At 38.4% G+C, this 27867-nt stretch overlaps 1 protein-coding gene across 1 annotated transcript; it reads right to left on the bottom strand.

Moving 5' to 3' along the window:
- Nucleotides 1-259: 259 nt before the first annotated feature.
- Nucleotides 260-24356, bottom strand: ZPLD1 (zona pellucida like domain containing 1). The gene is made up of 10 exons (XM_082071577.1): nt 24248-24356; nt 18577-18797; nt 14187-14368; nt 13434-13506; nt 10469-10566; nt 9771-9851; nt 8835-9006; nt 7338-7446; nt 4058-4087; nt 260-2118 (listed from the first exon to the last, which is right to left on the bottom strand). The coding sequence occupies exons 1-10, from the start codon at nt 24351-24353 to the stop codon at nt 1943-1945; spliced, it is 1248 nt and encodes a 415-aa protein (XP_081927703.1). The 5' UTR covers nt 24354-24356; the 3' UTR covers nt 260-1942.
- Nucleotides 24357-27867: the final 3511 nt, after the last annotated feature.

Here is a 27867-nt window from a genome sequence, read left to right as displayed (position 1 = left end):
AAACAGATTATCTGAATTTATTTATCCCCAGATTGGGATATAAATCCCCAGAGCTTATTACCGTCTTTTAAAAGCCAGTAAAGCTATACTTACATTAATTTATCCTATATATTGAAAGCTCTCACCAAACTAACTTAAAAAGTCCTGCCTGTTTTTCATCTTTGTAGGAGGAGGTTACTGAAAGCGCATCAAAAACTGAAACAATTTGACGAGGGAGAAAAACAGTTTAGACAAAGCATCCATTCTAAAAGGTTTCAAATAATTTTATTAAACAATCATGTTTTACATGTCATCAGACCTAACCCCTGAAGTGCAAAAATGTTTCTGAGGTATTAAGACTGGAGGAAAACAGGCATGGTATTTGTTGTCAGGGATGCCACACTACAGGACAGTGGACTTTGTGAACAACAGGCTTTTATCCAGTATTTGCAGGATCAGAGAAAACTGAGAACAAGTCTGTATTTGTCTTTAGTCTTGAGAGCCAGAGCCCTTATCAGTAGCCAGTTGTGTCACATCAATGAAAACACAGACATGGTTAACAGAGGATGGTGATAAAAATCAATGAGGTGTTTCTAGGACAATATGTACAGTACATGAAAATGAAATTTAGTTGCTGTATATGTGACCAAAATCCCAACTGTCTAGCCAGTTCAGTTTAATATATGTTGTGTCTATGGTGGCCTCTCTAGAACCCAGCACTTTTGTTTATTCTACAGAGCTATGCCACTGCCCTGTGCTTGTGTTTGAGGGCACCTGGTCACTCACAGTCACTTCAGATAAGTCTGATGTTTATCAGATTAACTACAATCAACAGTACAGTACTGCTCATAGCCTGTTATCCTTCTAGTTGCCCTCTGTCCCTCACTCATGCAGTGAAGAAATCTAATCCATGCAGAAAATTTGCCAAAGAAATAAGCATTGCTCTACAACTCTTCATGCAGAAAACTAAAGCCTTATCTGAGAACTGCAAAACTCATTGGGCAAAACTGGCCCTTACAAAGTTGGATGTGAATGTTTTTCTCAATAGCCAAATTATGCTCCAAAACCAATTTTGTTTGAGGAAGCTTGGGCATCACTTTTATTAGCTTGCCTGTTCAAGGAGTCGGGGGGAAAGCAATACTTTTTCTCCTTGGAGTAGTTCCTGGGGTTAGAATTTGACTGAAGGCTACAGATGTGGCAATTCTGTGCAGAATTAACTTTCTGCTGAAATGTAAAGCTCTCACTGATTCTCACTCAATGATTTTGCTGGAAAAAGTTTTTCCCACCTCAAGAACTGCAGCATTGTTCCCTGGGACCAATTGCAGCTTGCTCTAAATTATTTGATTCAAAGATAACCAACCAGATTATGTCTTTCACATGATATGCCACAATTCAATGGAAATATATATCCAATAAAATATTTCCAAATTAATAACAAGCAGAAGTCACTTATTCTAAGTCTCTCTGGGGTTATTTTTAGCCAAGATAGATGAAAACAAGTTCTTCCTGAGACACAATTGTTTTTCAAATTTGTGAAAAATACCATAATAAAATAGAAGTGTTCCTTATCTTAGGTGTTTACAAAGTTATGAATGTTTCTGAATGTGTCAGGTTTTGTATAAGGATGGCATACTTGGAAAGGTTCTCACCTTCAGCATCTTCAGCTTTGAGACCTTACTGGAAAGCTGGAGACACAATCTCTATTGTCAGCACACCCGTGGGCATAATGTCATGCAGTCTGATCACAAACACAATTGAGATTCTCATGATTTTCTAGGATTGTTACCAATATCACTGCTTCTCACCTACACAACAACATTTAGCAAATCTACAAATATAGCATATAGCTGGAATAGAAGCTGGATACAGCTGGAGTGTTGCCTTAATATTAGTTTTTAATGGAATCATACTTCATGGACAAGAAAGGAAACTCCAAAGAAAAAGTGCAAGTAAATCATCATTTTCAGTTGAAAACTGGGTTTCGGATGCCACTCAAGACTGAACTGTTGGGCCACTTTCTGTGCAGAAGAGTTAGGGAACATACGAAAAACGAAATGCTTGTGATTCCTAGGACGACAACACCTGAAATCAGTGCACTGGTGACCGAGTTCAACTGGAAAGGAGGTCCGTTTGGATGAGCTGCAAGGGAAATGAAAGTGTACAGTTAAGACGTGGTTACCACCTCTCAACAGTGCCAAAAACTTCTGTCTTTCCACTACAACACCCTCTCTACAGAACAATTACAATGAAGGGACTAAAACCATACTTCAGAATGAGCACCAGTCTATGTGGATAAAGCTTATCTAAGAGTACTTTGAAAACAGTTATTAGTTCTTTCAGTATCCATCGTGCTAGGGGATTAAGAGAGTAAGGATACTTGCGGGCCATAACCTCTCATATGCTAGTGACCAAACTTGACCTGTCCAAGAACTATCAAGGTAGACGTATAAGGATTTGTGGCCTAATCAATTTAATGAAAGGATTTCTTCCCCAGTATCGTTATCCACATCTCAATTTGAAGGTTATATAAATCCTTAGCAGGCATATCTGGCACAAGATATTTGAGGTACTTTAAGTTTGTCTGTATGTTTTCACAGAAGGCTTAACATGTTTATTAATTCTCAGAGAGAAGAGGCAACATATTTACTATTTAGTGTAGCTTTACAGGCTGTTCCTGGATCAATTCCTGGACACTTGAACATACACATCCAGCCTGTACCATCTTTTCCAGGAGGGAAAAAAAACATTTGAGTGGAATGCACTACCCAAAGCACTGATGTGTGTTTTTCTAAGAGCTCTGTTTGCCATTACCAGTAGTGGAGAGTGAGGTGAAATGACAACACAGCTTCTACATGGGCAATGAGACTGCTCTTCCCAGAAGCAGCCACCTGCCTTCAATTCCATCAACCCTCCCTCCTCACCAAAGCTGAAAAAAGTCAGCTCTATTAATCAAATTGCCCTCCCCTTTTCAACGCTGTGCTGTCTTCTGACCTTACATGTCTTCTCTCCAATAGCAGAGAAGCAGTAGTCCCACCTCGTTCCACCTCTACACTCCCCACTGCGACAGCAACAGGCACGGGAAAGGCTGTTGCTCTGGGATGGAAAGACAGGGCTGCTGCTCCCATTGCTTGGGAAGGAAAGGTAGTAGCCATTAACACAGCAAGCTGTGTACAGCAAATGGAGATTTTGGTTTTTTCAAGAATTAGTATTATTTTAATGATACTCATGAGAGGGAACATACCACAGAGCAATTCCTTTCAGGGAGAACTTTGTTTCCATACTAGAAAAGAAAGGTAGCTGCTTTTCATGTGGTTTAAGTGGTTTAAGAAAATGAGGAAAAAAATAGTATTAGAGTTCAAAGGACAGGATAGGTTGCTTGTGCCACTTGATCCTGTTATGAGCAAGAGGTAGAATGGCCCAATGGACTTCCTGGTTGCCCTCACCATCCTATCTTAGTCGTTAGCTACTCCTCGTTACCAACAGAGAACAGGAACAGACAGGCTGGAACAAGTTCTGCAGGTGCCCAAAGGAGAAACACCCTAAAACTTAAGAGACCTGATCTCCCATGGAGCCTATTTCCTTCATTGCCTTAGCAGACCAGAAGTTCTATATTCCCTATAGGTTCTTTGTGTCATTAAATGCCAGGAGAACAGGAGCTGAAGCAGAGCTCTTCTGACTCTGAGCTGTGAACTGAGCTGGACTGCACCATAGTAACTATTTTGCTGCTCTACTCTGCATGGGCAGAGTTTACTGCTTAAGTTTGATTTTGCATCTGGCAGTTGCAATGTTCCCTCTCCCTCATATATCATAGCAACAGATTTTCATTTCAATTCCATCATAGGAATTAGAAGTTGCTATGTTGGTGGGGCTGGGTACACAAATTAAACTGAACATTCCAAATTCACCAATTGCTTTCTTTCTAGCATGTCAGTATTGACTCATTTAAATGACATAAACAAGCCAAAAAGAAAAAAAACATTTCAGCTCAGTGCATGGAGCTCAATCAAAATGGTTCATCTGCTCAGTCCTTTTTCACTCAAATCTTCTTTTATGTTTCTTGGAATTCTGATTAACTTACCAAGCTGTGAATTGTTGGTTGGAGTTTCATCTGTATAAAACAAAAGTGGGATGCATTATATTTTACCTACCTCCTTCCCACCTTGCAACACAAAAGCCAAGAGGCCTAACTTTATTTCCAAAGCATATCAGCTATACTTGCAGCATTGATTAGTAGTTTTTAATATCTCTGGTAGAATAAAGACAGCAGCATTAATTATGTGATATTGCTTCATTTTTAATGTGAGCGAACCAATATGCAGTTACTTAGTATTCTGTGCACAAAAGCAAAAAAAACAAAATCCAACCAAACAAAAAATCCAAACAAACAAACAAAACCACCCACGCCTTAATGCTGGAACTTCCTAACTGAAAAGGTGGCCAGTTCTATTCTGTCCCTCAATAAAAATACAACCATAAGCATGATATTATATGCAAGTGCCCTCATTGTTAATCATATTACAAGAAGATCTGTATATGAAAAAAGTTAACCTGAGGTTTTCAAGCAAAAATACATCAGTAACCATAAATGATTACAAAAAACACCCTTTCCCCATGCTTACTTTTCTCTTGGCAGTTACACAGTATCATTATAATCAGAGAAATATTTGTACGTTGTCTTCAGTTTTTATTACCACTGTCCATCTCAGAATAACATTTGTTGTCGCTCTTTTTACTTTTTTTGTGCAACTTGTGAGTACAGCTCACGTATACATTTGTTTTGAGCAGCTGTCTTCTAAGTTTAAGTGAGGCATCCATCAAAAGCTACACAATTTCACCTTCACAAGTAGGTGCCAGTTTTGTTTCTATAAACAGACACTAAAACATTTTCTTCTGTGTATGTCTCCCATAATGACTTATTTTAGATTAACAAACAAAAATAAAGTTTCTCTGAAAGGAACAAAATGTTAGCAATGAAGAGTTCAGAAATATGCAGAAGGACCACTCACTGATCTACGGTACCCCTATTCAGGTCCTACCAAGGTAAGTGCACAAACACCGCTGTTACCAGAACAATGGGTGGTGAGACTAATGGTGAGACCTGGCTGACCTGAGGTCCCTCTGCAGATAGCAATGGGCACAGGACCAGCACTGGGACAGGTGCAGCACTAGCCAAAAATGAGGGAAGTGAGGAGCTGCACATTCATGCCATTGCAGCCCTAATCCTGGCCAGAAATACTATGATGAGTCAGGTGCAGCCAGTCTGATGGTCTCTGTACAAATGTATCTGTACTAAGGCTGGACTTTGAAAATATTATAAGTGCCTCTATGCAGCATCACACCATGGTGAGCCAGCACTGCACCCCTGCACTTCTCATCCACGTTCATATACCTTGTTGCCCCAAAAATAAGACAGGTTTGTTATATTAATTTTTGCTCCAAAATATGCCTTTGTTTGTTTACATGCATAGCTGCCTGGACACTATTTAAACACACTTTTTTTTTTTTAAACGAACTGTAATGAGGGCTTATTTTTGGAGTAGGGCTTATATTTTAAGCATCCTCAGAAATCCTGAAAAATCATGCTAGGGCTTATTTTTAGGGTAGGTCTTATTTTCAGGGAAACAGGGTAGCTCTGTTCCAGTTCTCTCATTACTATCCTATTGTTCTTTCCTTGACCATAGAATTCCTGAGCATCACATTTTTAATGCACTTACTTTCACAATGGGGAGGGACGGTGTGAGGAAATACTAACTCCCTCTTTCTGCTCCAGAAGGAAGAGTGTAGTCCAGGTCAGATTAAGGGACTTGCCCAATGCCACTCAGAAAATTAATGGCAGTGCTCAGAACTGAATCCCATTTTTGCAGAGTACTCCCATTAAACCATCCGTCTGACAGGAGTGGGACATTCTAAAAGCGTACTGTGGAGATGCAGAAATATCTCTAATCTAAAAAGCTTTATCCATATTCCTCAAGTAGAAGACACTTAAATTATTATTTCCTTTTTCCAGCCTTTTTCATGTTTTCATTTTTAAAAAAAACCTCAACAGTTGTCAAGAAATTACAAAATCATTTATCCTTTCTTTGGGATCATTAAACACAAAGAAATCTTTGCTTGAAGTTATGCAGTATATAAAGGTAATTGATGAGTATCTTACTTTTTTTTATAATTGTAAAAATATCATTTGTAGCATTTGAATCATAAGTTATATTACCTAATAGGCGTTGCTCATCTAACAATCTTTGTCTAGTTTCCACTCCTTGCCTAAGGCAGCATTTCTCTAGCATACATGTTTCTCTGAGCAAATCTGTCATTCATTTCCCATAACTACTCACATATGCAACTTTGAACTTAGCTCTTTTCACTTTTTCTCGACTAATCAGATAGCAGCAACTCAATTGGGACTATGTAAAATGCAGGAAAAAAAATACTCATTTTCATTGCAGAAATGTTGTTTATAACAGAGGGTTCCAATAATTGTCTCTTGCTAGGTGGTTCCCCATTCTGGTGGATCAGTTCTGTTTGTATATGTGGGCACAAGCACTTTGCTTGTAAGGATGGATTTTATTCTCACGAGTTTCAATTATTTTTCATAGATAAGATCTGGTCCTGCTCTCAGCTTCCTAAATATAAGACTGCTGAAATCAGTTGCTTAACTGCAACTACTTATAAATATTTGTAAACATAAATTCTTAAACATTATTAAAATATTTTATTTTTTATTATTTTGTCAACAGCAGCCACACAAATTCTTTTCAGAGACTATAGGTTTCATTTAGAGCTGCCTTTTTTTTTCTTCTTAAAGTTTGGCAATAAAAATGGAAATCTTGGAATTTCAGTCTGGATATAAAGGAGTAGATTTTGGCCCACTCTACTTTGAATTTACAATGTGTTTGTCCTACTTCTTTCTTATAACTGAAGTCTAAGTATAGCATGTATTAATTTTATGCAACACTTAGATAAAACCCCACAGGTGAAGCTAGAAGAAATGGTGACTCGAAAGGAACAATGAATATTCATTAGCTGTCCAAATTAAATTGCAACACTGAACGCAGTGCCTTAAATTCCATTATCTTCAATGAAATCTGGCAAAATTTAACCCACCAAGTTTGGGCTTTTATAATGGCCTTATATGCATAACAGTATCCCACAGTGATTTTACTGGGGTAGGGAGGAAGCATGTGAGAGACTAACAGAAACATTAGCTCAAAATTTCCACCAAGAACTCTGACAGTGGGGAAAAATACTCATGGAGAATACAGCTTTTCTCTGAATCACTGCAAATTTATATTAAACTGCAAAACATTTCCCCAGGTTTCTGAAATTCCTGCCCTCCATATAAAACGTTTGGTTATTCCTACCACTCCTCGTAATGATGGGGCCAGCAGAGATTACAGCATTGCCAGAGGTGCTCTGAGGGCTCCAAGTTGTCCTCCCACCAGCATCTCTTCTTTCTCTGTTACTGCAAATCTGAGCAGTTAATCAAAACAAAGTCAGTTTCAGAGTGGAATGGAATTATTGCTCTTCTGTGCTTCCTGCTTTAATGTAAACTCTTTTATAAGCAATACTATGACCTTTATTTTATTTCTTAGTACGCATTAAATTACTTTGCAATAAAAACAGCTGCAATATTCCCTAGAAGCGTATCTTATAAATGCCTTGCTTCCCAATGCATTTTGCCTCGCATTGTTTACAGAACTACATTGCTGTTGTGTACAAGATCCCTCTCATTGTATATTAAACTTTCAGTAGTTAATTTCCCAAAGCTTTGTTTACAGTTTTCCCCAACAAATGCGTTTTGCTTGACTAGGCACCGACAGGGTGCTACCATTCCTATGCTAGCAAGCTTCTCAAGTTAAAGTTCACACATTTTCTGTGGAGTTCTAAACAGCAATGACCCACATTAAAACAATCCCCAGCACTGTGTCATCTGGAATCCACCTTTAACATCTCTAACTTATCATCTACTTTAATCTTGGGTACTCAAGTATGCTTCAACCAAGAGCATTTCTTTAATTTCAACTTCTTGTGAAAGAACTTCAAAAACCTCAGAACATCAATTCAATAGCAACAATGAATTATTTAAAAGCATAACATAGAAGTACATAATAATGTAAAAAATGTCAGAAGCATACTGAACTGATAGCATTTTAAATCTCTAAATAGTAATAAGAAATGATACTGCATTCTGAAGATGTCAACCCAGAATATTCTGTGTTTATATGTTTATTTAAATGTTGCAATTTCCAAAATATATTTGTTGCTCCTGACACTCCTAAAATTCAATAATTTTTGAATTGATACAACTTCATTAACTTCAACAAAATAGCGGTGTCCAAACTATAAGGGAGACAGCAATAAACTACAGGGGATGTAGTAAGTTGGTTTTCTTTTCACTGTCAGAAACTCTTCCAAATTTTTCTTGTAAGCATAGTGGCATTTACTATAGTTTAAGTTTTCCATAAACTCTAAGATATTTCTATTCGTCCACTGTGATTGTGGATATCTTTTTTCTTAGATGCTATACTAAGAATTTCAGGTCTGAAGTTGTCTCAGAGTTGCTACTTTAAAAAATGAATTAAGAACCAAAGGACGAAGAGGTCATTTCTCATGTGTTCAACAACCTGTATTTTGCAGGTCTAGTAATATTCTATCTCCAGATGACAATATTCACTGCCCTGTTCTTCATCAACTGTTTTACATTCCTTCAGACACAAAAAACATTATTAGTTCAGACTCTACAAGTCATACTTGTTCTGTGCCATCCAAACTTCCATAGCATTTATATGCAGAATAACCCCAGTGTGCCTATTTTATATCCAGATAATTAAGAGTAACTTTCATCCATGGAAACTTACCGGCACAAGAAAGGGACAGTCATCTGCTCTGCACAGCTTTGTCACGCAGTGAAGGAAGACCGTAGACATCTTCTGGTTCTTGTGCTTCACAAAACGAAACACCTCAAAGGAAAACCGGCCCATTTGGCTCTTGCCATTTTCAATTATAGTCGTCTGTGGGTCCTTGTCACAGCTAGTTTTTGTAGAGAATATTAAATCTAGGATGAGCAGCTGTATGATTAGCATTTGGAAGCTCTTAGATGAGAATAAAACAACTTAAGTAGCAAGCTCAGTGCTTCAGCTCCTTGGAAAAGAACACGGTGCCATGATGTCCACCATGGGCAGCCACAATCTGCCTGTTAGGCTGCACAGTCCTGTGCTGAAATGCATTCCTACAGAAACATTATGTTTTGTTTTGCAACATTACAGCTATAACCAAGCTACCATTTAATTTCAGTACCTAAAGAAACTTGAGACCTGGAGCAAAAAGTAATCAGGTATGCTAACCAGTATAGAAAGGTAACTCCAAATGAAGACACTATCTCTCCAGCAACCGTCACTGATAAGATTTAATCTGAGATATTGCCAAGGTGTTATTCAAAGTTCCCATTCAAACAAATTATATCACTGGGAGTAGAAGGAGGAGCATCTATCTTTAATCATTTGCTTAACTGCTCTCCTGGAGTCTAAGATGTTTTATATCAGTGTCATTCACCATAAAAGTACCTTTGGTAAAATAAAGGCCAGTTTAGCCATTCAATTTGGGTGTTAATGGTATCTCTAGAAGAGCCATTTAGATATATGCTTCTCTACTCTCATAACTCTTACAACTTTACTCTTGCTTCCTTGTTTATGTTCACAAACAAGATAAATCCTGACACTTTATCTGTAAGCCCAGCCCTTGTTCCTCCCTGCTAATAGCACTTAGACTTTCCAGGCAGTTTGCACAGGACCTACCTGAAAAAAAGATCATATCGCAGATCATCACTAGGATTCCCAGATGGCGTGGTGTAACAGTAGTCCATCAAAACATTCCACCTGCACACGGAACAAAGTGATAGATGAAGGGAACTGATTATGCTAAGAGTAGGGGTGAAGAGTGAGTGAGATAGAATAAAAGACAGTACAGGCAAGCATACAAACTGATAATGCAGGCTGTTACATTGAAGCCAAGTTACCCTATTTAACTGGTCACACACAAATCATCCTTCATTCCCAACATATCACCTATTTCTTCTCACAACATACAAAACTAAACAGCACAGCATAGCAACAGAATAGTAGAAATCAAATTGTTTGGTTTCATGCAGGCCAACACACGTTCTATACCTCCTCTCAGAAGTCATAGCCACATAGGACTAGAAATCAAAACCATCCCACTCTTAGAAGCCCTGGAGATTCTCACTTGATCTTACAGGGGTCATTTCTTAAATAACAACAATACAACATTTAAGGTATAATTCAGAAAAACTTTCATAATGAGAACAGCAGCAAGATATGTATTCACCACTAAGGACCCGATACCTTCCAGCTGAGGGCAGTGATTGTCAAACATCAACCATTATTTTAACATACGAAAGGCTGTGAGGAAAGACAGTTGCATCTATATCAGAAAAAATTGCAATCCAAGAAAGAAATAACATCCTTTATGGTACCTGCCATCAAGGTTAGTTGCTCTTACAGCTGCATATATTTTGGTTTTCAAAGGTAAACCTGTACTCGGAATAAGGAGCTGCTGGCTGTAGGTTGAATCCTGAAAAAAAAAAAAAAATAAAAAAAATAAATGCCTCAATGTATCAGAAATCCCACCCTAACAACCCATCTGCATCCACAGACTGAACTCCCATCTAATTTTTCTGACCTTTCTATATAGGACAATCATTTATTTTGTCCTCCATAAGGAGTAAAAAGCAGTGCCAGAGCATTTGCCTACACATTTGTCTATAACAATCAACAACACTTGGCTGGCCTTATCCTATGCAACCATTTTGGGGAATCTATGAATCCCAGCACCTACAGGCAAATGTAGCAGTTACTTTGGTTTTCTAAAGGAGGAACTTAACTGGATTGTCCCGGTGTACACTTTCCCAGGAAAGGTTTTTAAGGTTATCCAATTTATTGGAGATAGCAATGCCATCAGGTTTTACATATCTTAAGATGTAGTCTGGGAGAACAGACACATTCTATTATGTGAAATGTAGTTTCTATGGAAGTCAGCTTGTTGAAGACTACAAATAATAAACATTTTCATTTAAATTCTATTATTTCAAAAAAGCTGTTTCAAGAAAGCTGTATAGAAAATAAAAGTCAGGAACTCCCCATATACTAAGACATAGATATAGCTGATTTATTGGTTGTCTTGTTCAAAGGTTGAACCATTAATGTTGCTTCAGCAGCAATGCCATGAAACAAATCTGAGTGACAGAGGTTAATTCAGCATATCAAAATGCACTTACTGCTAACGCCACCTATGTCAAATATGTTGCTAATCCAGAAAGCACAGGGACTCAGCATGTTGAGACCTTCTATGAGTGGCTGAAACACTCAATACATAAGAAAATTTTTGTCAAACAGAATTTTGACCAGGTTCAGTGAGGCAGGCAAGACCAAGAGCAGCAGCTGACAGCAACTAGGACTAAGCTCATACATCAAGCATTTTTTTAAAGGGAATAACTCCAAAATTCACAGCACGCCCAGTATTCAATCTCTGCAGCATTGGAGGCCTTGGGACATACACATGCTCACACAGACCAGCTCTGCAACATACACAGAGCAAGTCCTTGAAGAGCCATTCAAGTGAGACCAGTTAAGTTTGCCTTCTTTAAAATTAATTATACATTTCTCTAATACGTAGGTCTGTCACATTTTGCAACTAATTAAAAAAAAGAGTCCCTCACTATTACATTCCAAAATTGTTCTTTTCTTCTTAAAGAGGAATTTCTATTCATTTAGACAGACATTTACATCAAGACCATGAAGCATAAAGCCACTTAGGCTCTGTGAAAGCCCATTAAACGTTTTGCTATTAAAGTCTTTCTGACTCTATCATAATGGCTCCTCTTGACTTTCCTAATGATAACACACACTAACACCACAAAGTAAATGTAGACATCACCTTGTGAGGGAAGATGGGGGTGAGCTGAGAAAATGAAGAGGCAATTCCAGGGAAATAACACTACAGCTAAAGCTTTAAAGTTTGCCTGCTCGCAGTCAAAAGCCACATCTGTACACAACCCCTTGCCAATACCAAAGGGTCCCCAGGCCTCCACCAAAACCAGGACTCTCCAACAGGGACACCACTGCTCATGGTCGACTTGTAAACTCACTGGGGTAGGGAGGATCAAAGCTCATCTTGGTATGTGGTGTTTGAGGGAAAACAAGTGCTCAGCACAAGCTTCAATAGCACTTACACCTGACTCTGTGCAGAACTGGGCCCCAGGAGGCAGCAAACGTGGTGGTCAATGCTTGTCCTGACTGAGAAATCTGGTTACTCCTCACCCTGCCCCATCCTTTTGGTTACAGGTTTATTTAAAAATGAGAGAAGAATAATCTCCATTTTAACAGATCATAGGTTATTTGGAGCTCTGCTCTGTCAAACAAACAGCACTTTTTTTAAGCATGCCTTTGGAAAACGTCCTGTTACAATATTTATAGCTCATTATGTTCAAAGAATAAAGCATTGACTTTTAAATCAGTTGCATCAATTATAACACAACATCATGATGGCATGAATAATAACGTAAAAGAATCAGGTTCATAATTTACAAAAATGTTGCTTGATAGATTGAAAAATTGATATTTAAATAAGGTATTTAAAATGTATGAATAAAAATTTTAATCAACACAAAAATATAATTTCAGGGATTAATGCTAAGCAGAGGTCCGTGCATTTTTCATATTTTACTGTCACCATCCATACTTACATAGTAAAAGCTTTTATAATAATGCATATTCAAGTTAAATTATCTAAAATGTATGGAAGAAGAGTTAGTTGAAAGCTGTTAAAATTATTAACCCTTAAAATCTTGAAAGTCCGCACAATGAGGCAACAAGTGCAGTGAGCTATAGATTTGGAAGAAATCCTACATCCCTCATTACAGTTACAGATGATCAAAACACTCTGATGATGCTTGAACATAAAAATACTCTGGCAAAAGTGTTACCGTTCATTGCTGAGGTAACAGGTCTGGAATATTTTTACAGAATTCTACAGAGTACTCTCTGTATCTGTACAATGTACCTATACACATACACACACATAAACATCATAAATGCAAACACAAACATGCACTCTGGAGTATGATTACTATTGCTACAACTGATGAGTCATGTAGCACTACAACCTGAAAGCCAGAGCTGTAAACTGAGGAACTGTATAAATACAGGAGAAAAAGACTGTGTGTCCTCAAAGACTAGCCATATAAAAACAAGACAACAGGTACACGCAAACAAAAAGGACAAAGGAACGCAGAGATGAAAGATGTCCCATTCACAGGAGGAGTGGGAAGGGAATAGCAAGTAATGAAGAGGTTTCTATACTTTGCTCTGCTAATCCAGCATGTACCTACATAGTGCAGAGATTAATTTAGTCTAGGTCATGCTACTGTGTTTTATACTCACATTGTAAAGTAACAAATGCAAAGTGCTGATAAATGTACCATTGTTCTCTCTCACAGAAATAGCAGCTGATGACCTACAACAGAACCAGAAACCAAAAACCATCATGAAGAAAGATTATCTTATTTTTGTGTTTATATACTTCAATGGGTTTTTTTCATTAAAAACCACAACGAGATATATCACAAGGAGATAATTTATGCATTTGGGTTATAAACTTCAGAAACAGGAATTTGTAGTGGAAAGACTGACAGAACCTTAACTATGCAGAAAGTAATGGATACTGTTGAAAACATGAATCAGAAAAATAATTAGCAGAGAGGCAAAGTGACAAAAAGGAACCCACTTTTCATGATATACAAGGTTTACTCATGGAAATATTTTCTCTTGCACACTATATTTACATGATTAAAAATTATTTCATAAAGAATTCCCATTTTTTTGCTGCTACCATTTTGTCCCCAGAACACTTGAATTTCAAGGGAAGTTTTACAGTATCTAAGGCACTCTTCATAAAGGCAGCTCTTCAAAAATTATGTTATTTCATAAAATGATGCTACAGAATTTTATTTTAATTTGCATCACCTCTTCTTTCAGTGCTTTTTTGCCTTCCTTTTTCTCTTGTGCAGCTAAAAACCACTATGTTGACAACATTGCTATGGTACATATATTTAGGCATACATTGCATATAGACATTCTTATATGGGCTTACACAAACATGGGAATGAAACATGTAGGAATGAAAAGCACACTTACGAAGCAAGCTGAGTATTGTTAACCAAGTACTCCAGTGGATAGCTACAGCTAAATTTGTACAGAAGCCCAGGCAGGTAGCTGATAATTGTTGGTGGGTCTGGAGTATCAATATAGCCTGAAACATTACCTATCTGTACCACTGAGGTATTTCCGTAAGCATTAATACCACGAGCTGAGGATACCTATTGAGGGAGACAGAAAACAACTATTATCAGAAAGTTAACTATGGAACAAAAGATACCTACGGACAGTGATGCTTTAACCCATAATTTACCAAGAGATATCTTCAAGAAATGCTTCAAAAGTGAAATTAATTTAGTAACACGTTCCGTGTGTTCTGTTTTTCACCTCCCCATATTCACACACATACAGTTCACAAGTTATATCCCTGTTCTTAAAACACAAACTTGAACAACACTTGAAAAAAAAATGATGAAACCTGGAAGTATTTTTTTTGTAGATACTTTTTCTTTCTGAGCATTCCCAGCTAATTCATGTAACTTACCAGGAAAAACTGAAGGAACTTTTCTATTACATTTAAAAATTATTAACTTAAGATGAGCTTGCATATGAAATAATGAAGTCAATACATAAGCAGTTTTATTCACCGAAACAACTCTGTCACTCTTGAGCTTTGCTTTTGACATATTAAAATCAATGTACTTTATTAGCCAAATTGCTGAACTTGGAGTCTGTGGTTGTGTCATTTTACATTACACATCTCTAAATCTAGATTATAAACTATGTGCAAAGAAACACTGTCGGAAATGCAAGAGCTGAAAAGCAATACAAACTTCATGCCAGTGCAACCTTAATTCAGTCCCTGGACACATGCTACCTTGCACTGCCCAGGCTGATAGAGTGTGCAGAGCTACCAGTAACATGCAGCTCTCCAGAAAAGTGGAGGACACCCTTCACAGTATCACAGTTTGTTTGGGATTGGAAGGGACCTCAAAAGATCATCTAGTCCAATCCCCCTGCTGGAGCAGGAAGGCCTAGGTGAGGTCGCACAGGAACATGTCCAGGTGGGTTTTGAATGTCTCCAGAGAAGGAGACTCCACAACCCCCCTAGGCAGCCTGTTCCAGTGCTCCGTCACCCTCACTGAGAAGTTTTGTCTCAAATTTAAGTGGAACCTCTTGTGTTCCAGCTTGATCCCATTACCCCTTATCCTATCATTGTTTGCCACCGAGAAGAGCCTGGCTCCATCCTCATGGCACTCACCCTTTATATATTTATAAACATTAGTAAGGTCACTCCTCAGTCTCTTCTTCTCCAAACTAAAGAGACCCAGCTCCCTCAGCCTTTCTTCATAAGGGAGGTGCTCCACTCCCTTAATCATCTTTGTTGCCCTACGCTGGACCCTCTCCAGCAGTTCCCTGTCCTTCTTGAACTGAGGGGCCCAGAACTGGACACAATATTCCAGATGTGGTCTCACCAGGGCAGAGTAGAGGGAAAGGAGGACCCCTCTTGATCTACTAACCACCCCCCTTTGTAATACACCCCAGGATGCCATTGGCCTTCCTGGCCACAAGGGCACAGTGCTGGCTCATGGTCATCCTGTTGTCCACCAGGACCCCCAGGTCCCTTTCCCCTACACTGCTCTCTAATATGTAATTTCCCAACCTATACTGGAACCTGGGGTTGTTCCTGCCCAGATGCAGGACTCTACACCTTCCCTTGTTAAATTTCATCAGGTTATTCCCCGCCCAACTCTCCAGCCTGTCCAGATCCCGCTGGATGGCAGCACAGCCTTCCGGCATGTCAGCCATTCCTCCCAGCTTAGTGTCGTCAGCAAACTTGCTGCTAGTACACTCTATTCCCTCGTCTAAATCGTTAATGAATATATTGAATAATATTGGCCCCAATACTGACCCCTGAGGCACTCCACTAGATCCTGGCCTCCAACTAAACTCTGCACCATTGACTACCACTCTCTGGCTTCTCTCCTTAAGCCAGTTTGCAATCCACCCCACTACTCTATTGTCCAGACCACACCTCCTCAACTTAGCCACTAGGATGCTATGGGAGACTGTGTCAAACGCTTTGCTGAAGTCGATGTAGACCACATCCACCGCTCTGCCATCATCCATCCACCTTGTTACATTCCCTGGTAGCAACCCAGCCCCGCTCCATCTGTAGCTACTGATCTGAATAAGTTTGAAAACAGCAGAGAAGTGCCACAAATCACTTTCTGAGTAGGCACATACACAATAAGTCAAATTAACTTGGCACTGGACTTCCACCATTGCATTTATTTTGTATAACAGTATTAGCAAAACAGATGCTTTCATTAGCTTTAGAATACACAATTTCTTAAAACATTTCATTATGGAAGAATCAGCTGAGGTGCACAAGTTGTAAGATTTTGCACTGAATAGCGCAGGATACCCAGCAGGTATTTTGATTTTTTTTTTGACTACAGAAAAAACAGCTACAAGACAGATACAGCCATGCACTTTCCCAGTAGTATACCTAGACATTTGCTAAATGGCAGGAAAGTTATGAAAGCCAAATTTCATAGGATCTATTCCTTGCCTAAAAAACACAGACTAGAGCACTGAGGTAGCATAGCCAGCTACAGCCCTCTTTAGCTTCCCACCATCCCACCCTGAAAAATAAAAAGTAGTATCTGCCATACCACAGACAGACCTGGGTTTTACCTGAGTTCTGCCAGAACTGTCGTCTTTACTTTCATTGCAAATGGGTTTGAAGGTCTTTGCTGTGAAACACAGCCAAGAAATGCATGGGATTGTACTACTCAAGTGTGGGGCACATGATAAGAAATGCTCCCTGCTCCTTTATCCACTTTGTTGCACAGCATGCATAAACTGAGAGAGGATGAGAGGAATATTTGGTTATAATTTTAGCAGCTGCTACCTTATGTTTGTATCCTGTACAACCTTGTGGGGAGCTTCACAGGGAGCTCCAATTATTTGCATTTGCTCTTAGAATTATAATCAAATAGCAAGTTCAGGGAATTTACAATGTGAACAACACCACAGGAACAAGAAAAAGTTGCTTCCTGGCAGTTTCCTCTACTGCAAGTCATGGAAGCACTACAGCTTTTCAGGCAAAACAGGAAAAGAGAATCTTGAAGTTGCTGAACTGGTTTTTGCTGAACTTTTAAAACAAAGCTCAGCCTGAGGCAAATAGGTCATAGAGCACATTGAACATTTCAGCCCAGTTTTGCAAGATTATTAGCAACAGAAAATAAGGAGTTTGTTATAAAAACTGGCAGGTATCATCAAGTGCAAGTACAGATATAATATAAACCTTAAAAATAATACTTTTTTATAATTGTTTTTGTAAGTTACCCATAGATCCTTTGATACAAGTCACCACTGCTTGTACAGTGTGATATACACACAAACTGTACAACTCTCTTCTCCCTTAGTTTAGAAAGTTTGAGCCCTGACCTGCCCCTCTCGCTCCATTTAGAGTGAGATAGTTTCACTGAAGAAAATGAAATTGTACTGGTACAAAACAGATTTCAAAGTCAGCTTCTGGATCAGATTCTACCTCCAAAATCTCACCTGCAGCTGAGGATCAGATTTAATCATCAGCTCCACAAAGATGTGCGTTATCCATATGTGGAACAGTGTCTACATAAATTGTAGACACTGAAGTCATGTAACCAGACAAAACACCACAGCACAGAGTGGCTGCACACTAAGAGATCAGAGCTGAAAATGCAAATCTGAACTTTGGTCCCACATCTTGACATTTTAGCATGAATTGAGCACATAGGTTAGATAGCCCTTTTTGTATGTCAAACTTTCAAAACTTGCTTGAAAACTTCAGTTTGTTGCCAGGCAGTTACATATTGAGCTTTGATTGCGAGACTTCAAGGCGCTGCTAGTAGAGGTGTCTAGTGTGGGTTGGGCCCTCTGGCCAGACTGTCTCCCCCAAAGACGTTCAGCCTTATCACAGAACACACAAGATCAGTCAATCAGTCAGCAAGCCTCTCTCATATCAGACCACAGAAGTAGGTACCCAGACTATAAGTCTCATCTGTCTAGCCCACTATTAAAATATTTTACTTTCATTTTCCAAGTGGGTATTTTAAAAGTTGCGGCAAAATTGAAGGCGTATTCAGCAAGAGTTTTAAAAATGGCTTGGAAAAATCTACTTTTTCCACTGAAAAAAAGAGTAAAATCAAAAATATACTTTCTAATCAGAGAACAAATGTGTGGCCCACCACATTTTCTCATTAGTAATCAAGGTTATAAATTACCAACTTTCTCTGGTTTTCTTTGATGAATGGAATATATTTTTAGCTGGGCAAGACAATGTAAACATTATCTGTAAAAGAAATAACACTGTCAAGGTCAGTCACTTGATGCTATGCATAAACAGCCATGCTACAATTTCACTTTGACCTTGTCTTACCACTAAAGTGTTTCCACAGGATTCCAAAGTACTCAGATTGATGATGAAAATGACCACTGCTGGAAAGGTGTTGTTATTGATGAAACCCCTGCAGTGGGCATCCCCATGTTTCCCATTCAGTGCCAGATCTGTCTCAGAATAACCAGAGAAAAGAACTGTGCAAAAATTTATCTTCATAGTAATTGTCTGTACTCCACAGAAAACGTTGATATCTCGTTCAGCTGCAAGAAAAATACAGGGAAAGACACTGTAAGAAGATGTATTTTAACTAATCTCCATATAATTATTGTAGCAGTTACTCTAGTGTTGTAACTTATGATTAAATAAATTTTTAGAACCCAGTCTCAGCAAAATATTGGAATGTAAAGGTCAGAATTGCATTATTCTGAAGAACAGATTTGACTCTACAGCTTCACTAAAGAGAAGACAAGAACTAATATTATAACATAGTCTACCACACAACAAAACCATTATTCCAAAATTCCCCAGCAAATCATTCAGTAGCACATCATAAACTGAAGCACTGCGAGGGCGTGGAAAAAAAAAAAAAAACAAGTGGTTAAACATTTGGAGTCTGATTAAATAGCCCCTTTCTGAAATAGAAATTTCCAGTGATTTTGAGAAATTCAGGAGGCCAAGCTCTGCCTTTCATCCCACTCTGGCATGGAAGTCAAGTGTGTTTGTCTGAGCCTGTCTGGAGTCTACTTTGTATGAGACTGCAGTCTCAGGTTGTGCAGACTTTGAAGTACAATCAACAGCATACCAGTGCAATTTATTATGTTATCTTTAAAGCTGGGGGTTTTTTTAAGAACCATCAACTTTAGCTGTAATGAAAAATCAGTTGGCTCTTGAAAGACAATGATCGATACTGCAAAGCATCTTGCAATCTTTCATTCTGTACATTATGACAATATAAAAGACCTAGAAAACAGCAATTGTTACAAGTGATCAATTTTTGAACAACAGCAAAAAAAAAAACAAACCCTTTTTGGATTAATTTGACCTTTTATTCAAAAGTTCTGAAGATTTTTATGTACTTGAACAGAAAAGCATCAAGTAAGGATATAGGCACAAGCAACAGTTTGTTTTGCTTTAGAGCTGTAACATAGCTTTTCTATAAGGTCTTGTGTGCCTGCAGACAATTGGGGGACTGCTTTTTTTCCCCTAGTGATTTACAAAAAGACATACTGCATTGTGGTAAACACAGACATTACTCCTTTATATAATAACTCATTTATTACATCTATTTAAAGATTAAGTGCTACTAAAAACTGCAGAAGGACTTCAGTCAATACTATACCATTAAACCTGCTGAAACGAATTGTTCCACTGCATTGTCACAACAGAGAGGAAATGAAATCTCCATTATAATGAACCAGCTCTTTCCCCATGGTACAGGAGCACAAGTAGTTTAATATAGACAGCTTTAATGGTGGGTTTAAAGCCAAAACAATCAAGCACAGGAAATAAAAGACAAAACTCTGTCCTGAGCTAATGTGGTGATAAATGTTATGTACAGGGTGTAAATTTGGACAGAAAGGTATTGAAGGCAAAACAGGAACTGAAGTGATTTGGCATGAAATTCTCCTGGTTCATACATATACATAATTCCACTAACATAACATGCAAAAATCAAGAAAAAGCATGCCTTTGTATTCACTACTTGAGGACTGTTATGATCCATTTAATTGATGTACTGAGGTAGAGGGAACGGTACAAAAAGGCAAATGGCAAACTGTGTCTTTACACTTATTTGGACCAATGCACAAACAGTCAGATAGCAACAAATTTCAGGATGTAACATAAAGCAGTTCCATTAATTTTATAACTCCCTTCGAGCCTTTTAAAAAGCAAGATATTACTCTATCTGTTAAGATACCATTACTACTTGCAAAATTCTCATTTGACACTAAGGTAAATGGGACCATACAGTACAAAAAAAAACCTTTGTGCTATACAGGAGGATAAATGACCTTTCCACACTGAATCTTTTCTGCCCACTACTTTACAAGAAAGTATTGTTGCCAAATTAGTCCATTCTGGAATTAAAACATTATTTGTTCAGATATTCATCTGAAACCAGGTGCAAACAGACCCAATGCTCCTTTAGATGCTAAATATCTAGCTCTAGCTAATTTCTTGTGAATTTAGAGAGGTAAATATCATTCCTATATATGTATAAGTTTAAACAAAAAAAAAGTTTGCATTCCTGCAGTAAAAGCTTCTGGTTTTCTGAGTAAGAGAGGACCGATGGTTTGAAGGTTAGGTCACCCAGCTGATGGGGCCTTAAACATGATGACTTCTTTGCCACAGAGTTTCCATAGAGGCAAAGCACTTGGCCTTTTTCTGACTCAAATCACACAAACTATCTCTAGTCAACAGGACTCACAGGAGTGTCACGTGCAAAACAAAGTAAAGCTCAAGAGGTACATAGATACTACAGTAACAGGGACCATCTTGAATAAAGGATAGACCCATGGCAACACGAGCCAAATGCTGACAGCTCCACTGCTCATTTCTGCTCTGGTAGCCTTCCACACATTGCCAAGATTTGCCACAGAGCAGGCAGCAAAAAACCTGTAGAGGACACGAGTTTGCCACAGAACACAGTTGACAAAAGTAATTCCACCAGAAGAGGCATGCAAAGACATTTATCATTCAAAACCAGCTTCTCTGTATGAGCCTCCTCTTTGATCAAATCACTGCTTTGAAACTGAATTAAAATGCATAGTGTATGTGAAAAAGCTGCAATATTTTCTTGTCTTCTACTAAGTTTTCAGTATGTACTTACAGCAAGAGCTCCCTGAACCAAAACTGTGCTTTTCCCACCTGGAGATGGCTCCATCCCCCAAAAGCCTTCCGAAAGCTTTCTTTCTTGCAATGCAGAACTAAAGCTTTTTTCTCCAGGCAACTCTCTGAGGGACAGCAGGACCTGACCTTATTACATACTGTCTAGAACACATCTTGCTTTTGGTATAAAACGTTATAGAATTTTCTATCTACCATATAGGGTGTTTTTTTTCTTCATTCCTGCTGACTACTGCATACATACACACTAAAACAAACCCAAGAACTGCAGAAACAAAAGTCCTGCCTGATTATTTATCATCCTATTCTTGCAGCACTGTCCCTATGCAAGAGTGACCTAAGCAATGAATGATAAAAGCACAAACAAATGAAAAATGGATGAGCTCCAAGGTTTCTTTAGGAAGGCTTAATTTCTCATCTTTGCTGAAAACAACTTCTGTTCTCCATAGCATTGAAAGAAAAAGAGCAGACAACTTCAAATCCCAATGGTTTCTCTCGTATCTGCACACCACAGACCTCAGCAAAAAAGTCCATTCTCACCCCACGTTTGGACTTTTCAGCTGACAACAATGAAGACTGGATATTAGAAAGAAATTCTTTACAGAGAGAGTGGTCAGGCATTGGAATGGCCTGCCCAGGGAGGCGGTGGACTCGCCGTCCCTGGAGGTTTTTAAACTGAGATTGGACATGGCACTTAGTGCCATGATCTAGTAAACGGACTAGAGTTGGACCAAGGGTTGGACTCGATGATCTCTGAGGTCTTTTCCAACCCAGTCGATTCTGTGATTCTATGTGGAACAAATTAGGAACAGGAAGAAAGTCCTATCCACAATCAGGCCTTGTGAGCAGTATCTAAGCCCGATGGATGTTTGTTTTGAAATGTTCTCCTTTTTGACCTCTCTCTCAGCACTCCCCTTACATTTGAATTCTGGAGGCAGCCTGGCCAGCATCCTCAAAGCCACAGCCTGGGCTGAGCAGCCTGGAGAAGCGTAGCGACAGCAACCCCATTACCCCACAGAGGCTCTCTCAGCCATCTTCTGGGGTTCTTGAACCCTGAAAGCAGAGCTCCAGCAGCCTCACTCAGCTCCATTAGCCCCAGCCCATTTCATAGCAGTCCTTTTTTGCGTACCGAAAATAACACCTGTCAAATTTTGGGACAAAAGGGTTTTCTGAGTTTTACCTGTATCTCAAATGCACAGCTAACAAGTAGAATTATTTTTCTTTCCTAGTTCTCAGAATCAGGACTAAGGCTGTTGATTAAATTCCAACCTTTGAATCTTTGCTGCCTGAGATCACAAACAAGAAAGAGCACGACTCAACTTTCAGCTCTTAGAGGAAGTGCAGGGTGATTAGCATTTACTTAAAAAAAAAATTCTGTTTACTTGTAAGCTGAGCAGATTTTCTCCCAAATCTCTGAGACTGGGCAAACATGGAATCTGATCTGACCCTTTTTCATGAGGCAGAACTGCAAGTGGCCCCTAAATACCCACAATAAGAGCTCGATTCAGTTAATGAGTATCACATTGCATATATAAAACCTTGGCACAAGGCTGGCACAAAAAATGACCAGAGAAATACTTTAAAAGGACAGAAAGAGGAATCTAAACTTCCTTCTAGCTCTTGCAATCCTCTCAAGAAGCCTGAAACAGAAAAACAATAACATGAGAAAGGTAGATCTGAGGCAAGTGGGCACAATTCACCCACACATTTGAGGCAAGCCTGTAAAGTTTTTACTTAAGAAGGGAAATATAGAAGTAGTTTGTTAAATACTCAGATAAACAGTGTTTTTGTCAGGGATGGAGACAACATATTCTTCTTTGCGTGTCTTATTTATCTACTTCTAATATTCACACCTATTAAGTGAACAAGAATGAATCCCAGTGTTGGGCTTTATGTCAACAAAGCACTTAAAAGTAACACAGGAAACAATAAACAGACTGTAGACTTTCTGCTGACTTAAGTTAATGAAAGAGCGGATTCTTCCTGAAAAAAATCAAAACTATTATTATTCAGAAATCAACAAGACTGGAAGGTATCACAGTGTAATACTAGAGTTCATCACTATGTGGTTCAATTTGATTGCTACCTCAGAAACACGAGATGTGAATGAGCCAGTATTCACAGCTTTTTAAATTATTATTATTATTCTGCCCAAGAAATAACTGAGGCAGGAAGTATAAGCAATGTAACAGAGACTAAAAACGTTCTTTAGCTGAGTAAACCCTGATACACATGTCGTTAAGACTGAAATTTCATTTCTATTTCTCATTGTGTTAACAGCTCCAAATATCTGATGTCCCCAGAACGACTTAGTTCCCACTTTCCCAGAGGCATGAGTATATGTCATACATAGGTACATCACATGGCTTCACCAGTCCCTAACTAAGCACTTAATGTTGAAATAAGACACTTAATTTTGCCATTGACTTCATTTTGCCCAAAGATAGATAGATATTTATGTAACTAAAATGACATAATTATATTCTCTTATCCAGATAAAACATGGAAGAAAATCTAGTTAGAAGTTTCTGACTCTTAAATCTATAGAGAACACTTCCAACAACACAATCTCTGGTGACCTTCTTGGGCAGGATAGAGCTCTGGCAAAAGCAGGTCAAACCCCAGTGGAACGAGGGGAGTTGTATTTGTTCCTACTAGGCTGAATTTGACCCGTTGTTCAATTAAAAAGAAAGTAAAGCACAATATTAGAGGAGTTTCATTGTCACCAAGATAGTTAAAACTCAATGTGGAGTCCTGCCTGCAGGCTTCAGACAGATTTAAAGCTCTGTATTTAAAAATAAGCACTGCTTTGAACCAAGACAATAAAGAAGCCATTAGAAAAAGATGTCTATTAAACACTTACCAGGAAACCTGCTATGGAGGTTAGCATCACAGTTGTATCCATTGAACTGAGCAGTCACTGAAAGCACTTTAATCGTCAGCAGGAGCAGTAACCATACCTGTTCCATTGCAAAACCTAGCAAAACATTAGGTGGTTATTACACACATCTGTTCATTGCGTTGAAGATGCTTACTGCAGACATTTAACCACTCGGGAGGTGATGGTCTCCAGCAAAGGAATTGGGAGGGGGATAAAGCTCACAAGCTTATGTGAAAGAGGCCACAGGCAGCAGGACCCATTTCTCTACTTCCGAGTGTAATTTCTATTAACTTCTGCAGCTTTTAATCAAAACTTGTGACAAAAGAAAGGTACTCAAGCAAGATATGAAAAAAAAAAAAAGGAAAAAAATCCCTAAAAATATACTGATAGATTAGGATTGTTTAAATATTTAAACTCCAGGAACTTTTTGACATTTCTGTGTAAAAATTCTTTGAGGAAGACATCCTAGAAAAACAGCTTTTACTTAAGTCAAGTCCTTGAAAACCATACAGATAAATGGCTTGCTGAGCAACTCTCAGACTCAGGGTCCTAGAACAAAAATCTGTTGATATCTATTTGCCAAAAATTTGTTCTTTGAAGCATACATGCAATTGCATTGAGCTCACATACAAACTTAGCACAGACACTTCCATCTACTTGAATTATACCTGGCAACCAGACCAGGAAATCAGAACAGGTGAATTTCTAGCATCTTGAGTAATTATTCCTCTGGGGACGAAAAATCCAAGGTGTAATACCTGTGGTATTTAGCACGTCCAAAAAAATATCTGATCCATGCTTTTTTCAAAAATATCCCAAAAATATTGAGATTGTTGTCCATGAATCCAAGTGTCACTATTTTTTTAATAAGATTTCACAGTCCTATAAAACATCTCTGCTGATGCGGACCTCAAACACTGAAATACTCTCCATTTGTCTAGACAGAAACCAAGCAATTCTTAAGATTTAGGAGGTTTGCTTTCTCTAAGACTGTGGACACAGAGATGCTGACCATCACCTTTCTCAAAATGGACATCAAGGAACATCTGTAAACTCTATAGACGGAGCACACCTAAATGACACCATATTTGGCATAGCAAGTGTTTGTCATGCATCGCTGAGAAGAGCTGGCACCCGCACACGGAGAAGACTTTTGAGACAAACTCTCGCTCTTGACTGGATCTTTCATGGCTACACAGTGGTTTGAGCTAAAGTGTGCTCAAATTGATTCCACTGGTTTTCAAGCCAGGCTCACAGAGCACACAAACCTGGGATGTAAAGCCCTGCACTGAAAGACAGACCCACAGGAGACACTGCCAAGTGCTCCTTGTCAGCAAACAAACCATTATACAACAAAGCACTGAGCCAAACTCTACTAAATAAGGTCAAAAGGCTGTCCAAATGTACAGCCATTCATTCCCATGTAATTCTGAAGTAAACAGAATAAAAATGGAGAACTGAAACACCAGCTTCCTGCTAAGCATGCATGTTTTGTCAGTCAGGTATAATAACTCTTGCTATCATATCCAAAAGCAGTTTTGCTCGCAAGTTCTTCACAACCTCCTCAAAGTGTGACCTAGAGCAACAATGCAACCTCCTTTTAGTTTCAGGTAAATACATAACTCTAAATGAAAGCACTCTCTGACCCTCTACTCCCCTTCCATTAGATTCATGTGGAGGCTGACAGCACTTGTAGCTAATGCTGATAAAGAATTGCGAAAAAAATAGGAGAGAAAATAAAATTGCAAACTGGGTTGCTATGAAACCTCTCTATTTTCATGATCTCCTCATCCTCTCCATTACTTTCAGATGCAGAAATAAAGCAGTGTGTTGTTTACTATGAAAATTCATACTTTATTTTGAAAGATATATTTTTTCCTTTGGAAAATTGGCATTTCTCCAGTGTACTGAAGCCTTACCTCTGCTTGTACCACGGTTCCATCAATAAAGTGGCTATTACTGTTCTGTTTTATATGAGCTGGTTCCTGATGTCCCTTACAATATTATGAATCAAGGGCAATTTACCAAGATCTAAATCTGACTTCAACTTTCTAACTCCCACAATATTTTTTGCTACCAAAAAAAAAAAAAAAAAAAAAAAAGAAAAAAAAGCACAAACAAAACAAAACAAAATCAAAAACAAAAACAAACACCAAAACTGTTTGAAAATAATTTAACGAAAGATTACACTGACAAAGCTGTAGCTATTATTTTAGATGAAAAGCAGAACTTAAATAAATTCTAAAATTTTAATTATTAAACTTAAGTTCTGCTGCTGTTTCAGAGGAAGGAGAGGTGATTGCTAAGGAGCAAAGCTGAATTAAGACATTAAGTATTTATAGCATTAGTTCTCTCGCTGTATTCAGAACAAGTCAGATTTTAACACAACCGATAACGTCCTACTTGTTTTCTGGCTATTGTCTCATCTGCATATGGATCAACATGCAGATCCACATCACCAACTGAGCTGACTACTGCTGATTTCAGTTAAATGAATTAGGAACATGCATTATTTTTCATTTCTAGAGAGAACTGCACAACTAGAAAGCACCATGAAAGGCCAACCTCACTTATCTACCCACCCCAGTAAGAATCGAGGCAGCCATCCCTGCTTTTCCAGCCTGTTCTAAAAGGCCTCTAGCAATTTATTTCTCAACAGAAATTTATAAAACTTCAGTCCCCCAAATGTAATAAGGCATCATAACCAAAATATTTGTACCAGACGGATACTGCTGAGCATTTCATCCAATTAAAGTAGAAAGCATAAAAGTTTTATCAAAATAGCAGCAGAAACATCATCATCTTATTGCCTGTACATGAATATGAAATGATAATTCCACATACAAAAAAAGGAATGTGATATGCAAGTGTCAGGAATAGGGTGATTTATAATCCAGGAGTCACCAAATTCACGCGGAATATGTTCACCTTTTTTTTTCTACTTAGTATGCAATTCTTAAAGCCTTTTTCAAGGAATGGAGCTCTTGGTGGTTTAAAAAAAATCAAAACAAACAAACAAACAAACAAAATGAACAAATTAACAAAACAAAACCCAAACAAACAAAAAAACACCACCTGCTTCTTTGGTCTAGTAGCATACATTTTTGGCTGTTAAGAAGACTTTCACAATTCCAAAGATGCCAACACACACTGCAAGGGAAATGTGATCCTTTCTATCTACAAAACTCTTAACTGACAAACCAGTACCGGGTTTCACTGATGCTCCCAGAGTTCTCGTCTGTGTTTGTTAGACCTCAACTCCAGTTTTTTCTGTTAAGCAACTTCAATGATCTTTTAATGTTTATGTTACTGACCAGGCCAGATCACCTCAAAAAATCCTGTAACAGTCACTTAAATAATTTTACTTCCAAGGGTTTCTGCTGCTACCCATCCACCTAAGGATCTCTTCCAAACAGGGTCTGGCACTTTCTATTTAGCAAAGGAAACATTATTTCCCTTGACCTGGAGGTGGAGGTAGAAAATCCTCATGTAGGATTTCCATTAACAGAAAAATAAATTCACATGACAACTATCTCAAGCATGACTAGAACAAAAGAGCTTTAGAGGCCAGGTATAGATAAAGAGACAGTCAAGGATTTAAA

Source organism: Streptopelia decaocto, assembly GCF_964273445.1.
Source record: "Streptopelia decaocto genome assembly, chromosome: 1".
Taxonomy (NCBI): Eukaryota; Metazoa; Chordata; class Aves; order Columbiformes; family Columbidae; genus Streptopelia; species Streptopelia decaocto.
This window is presented reverse-complemented; position numbering and strand designations above follow the sequence as displayed.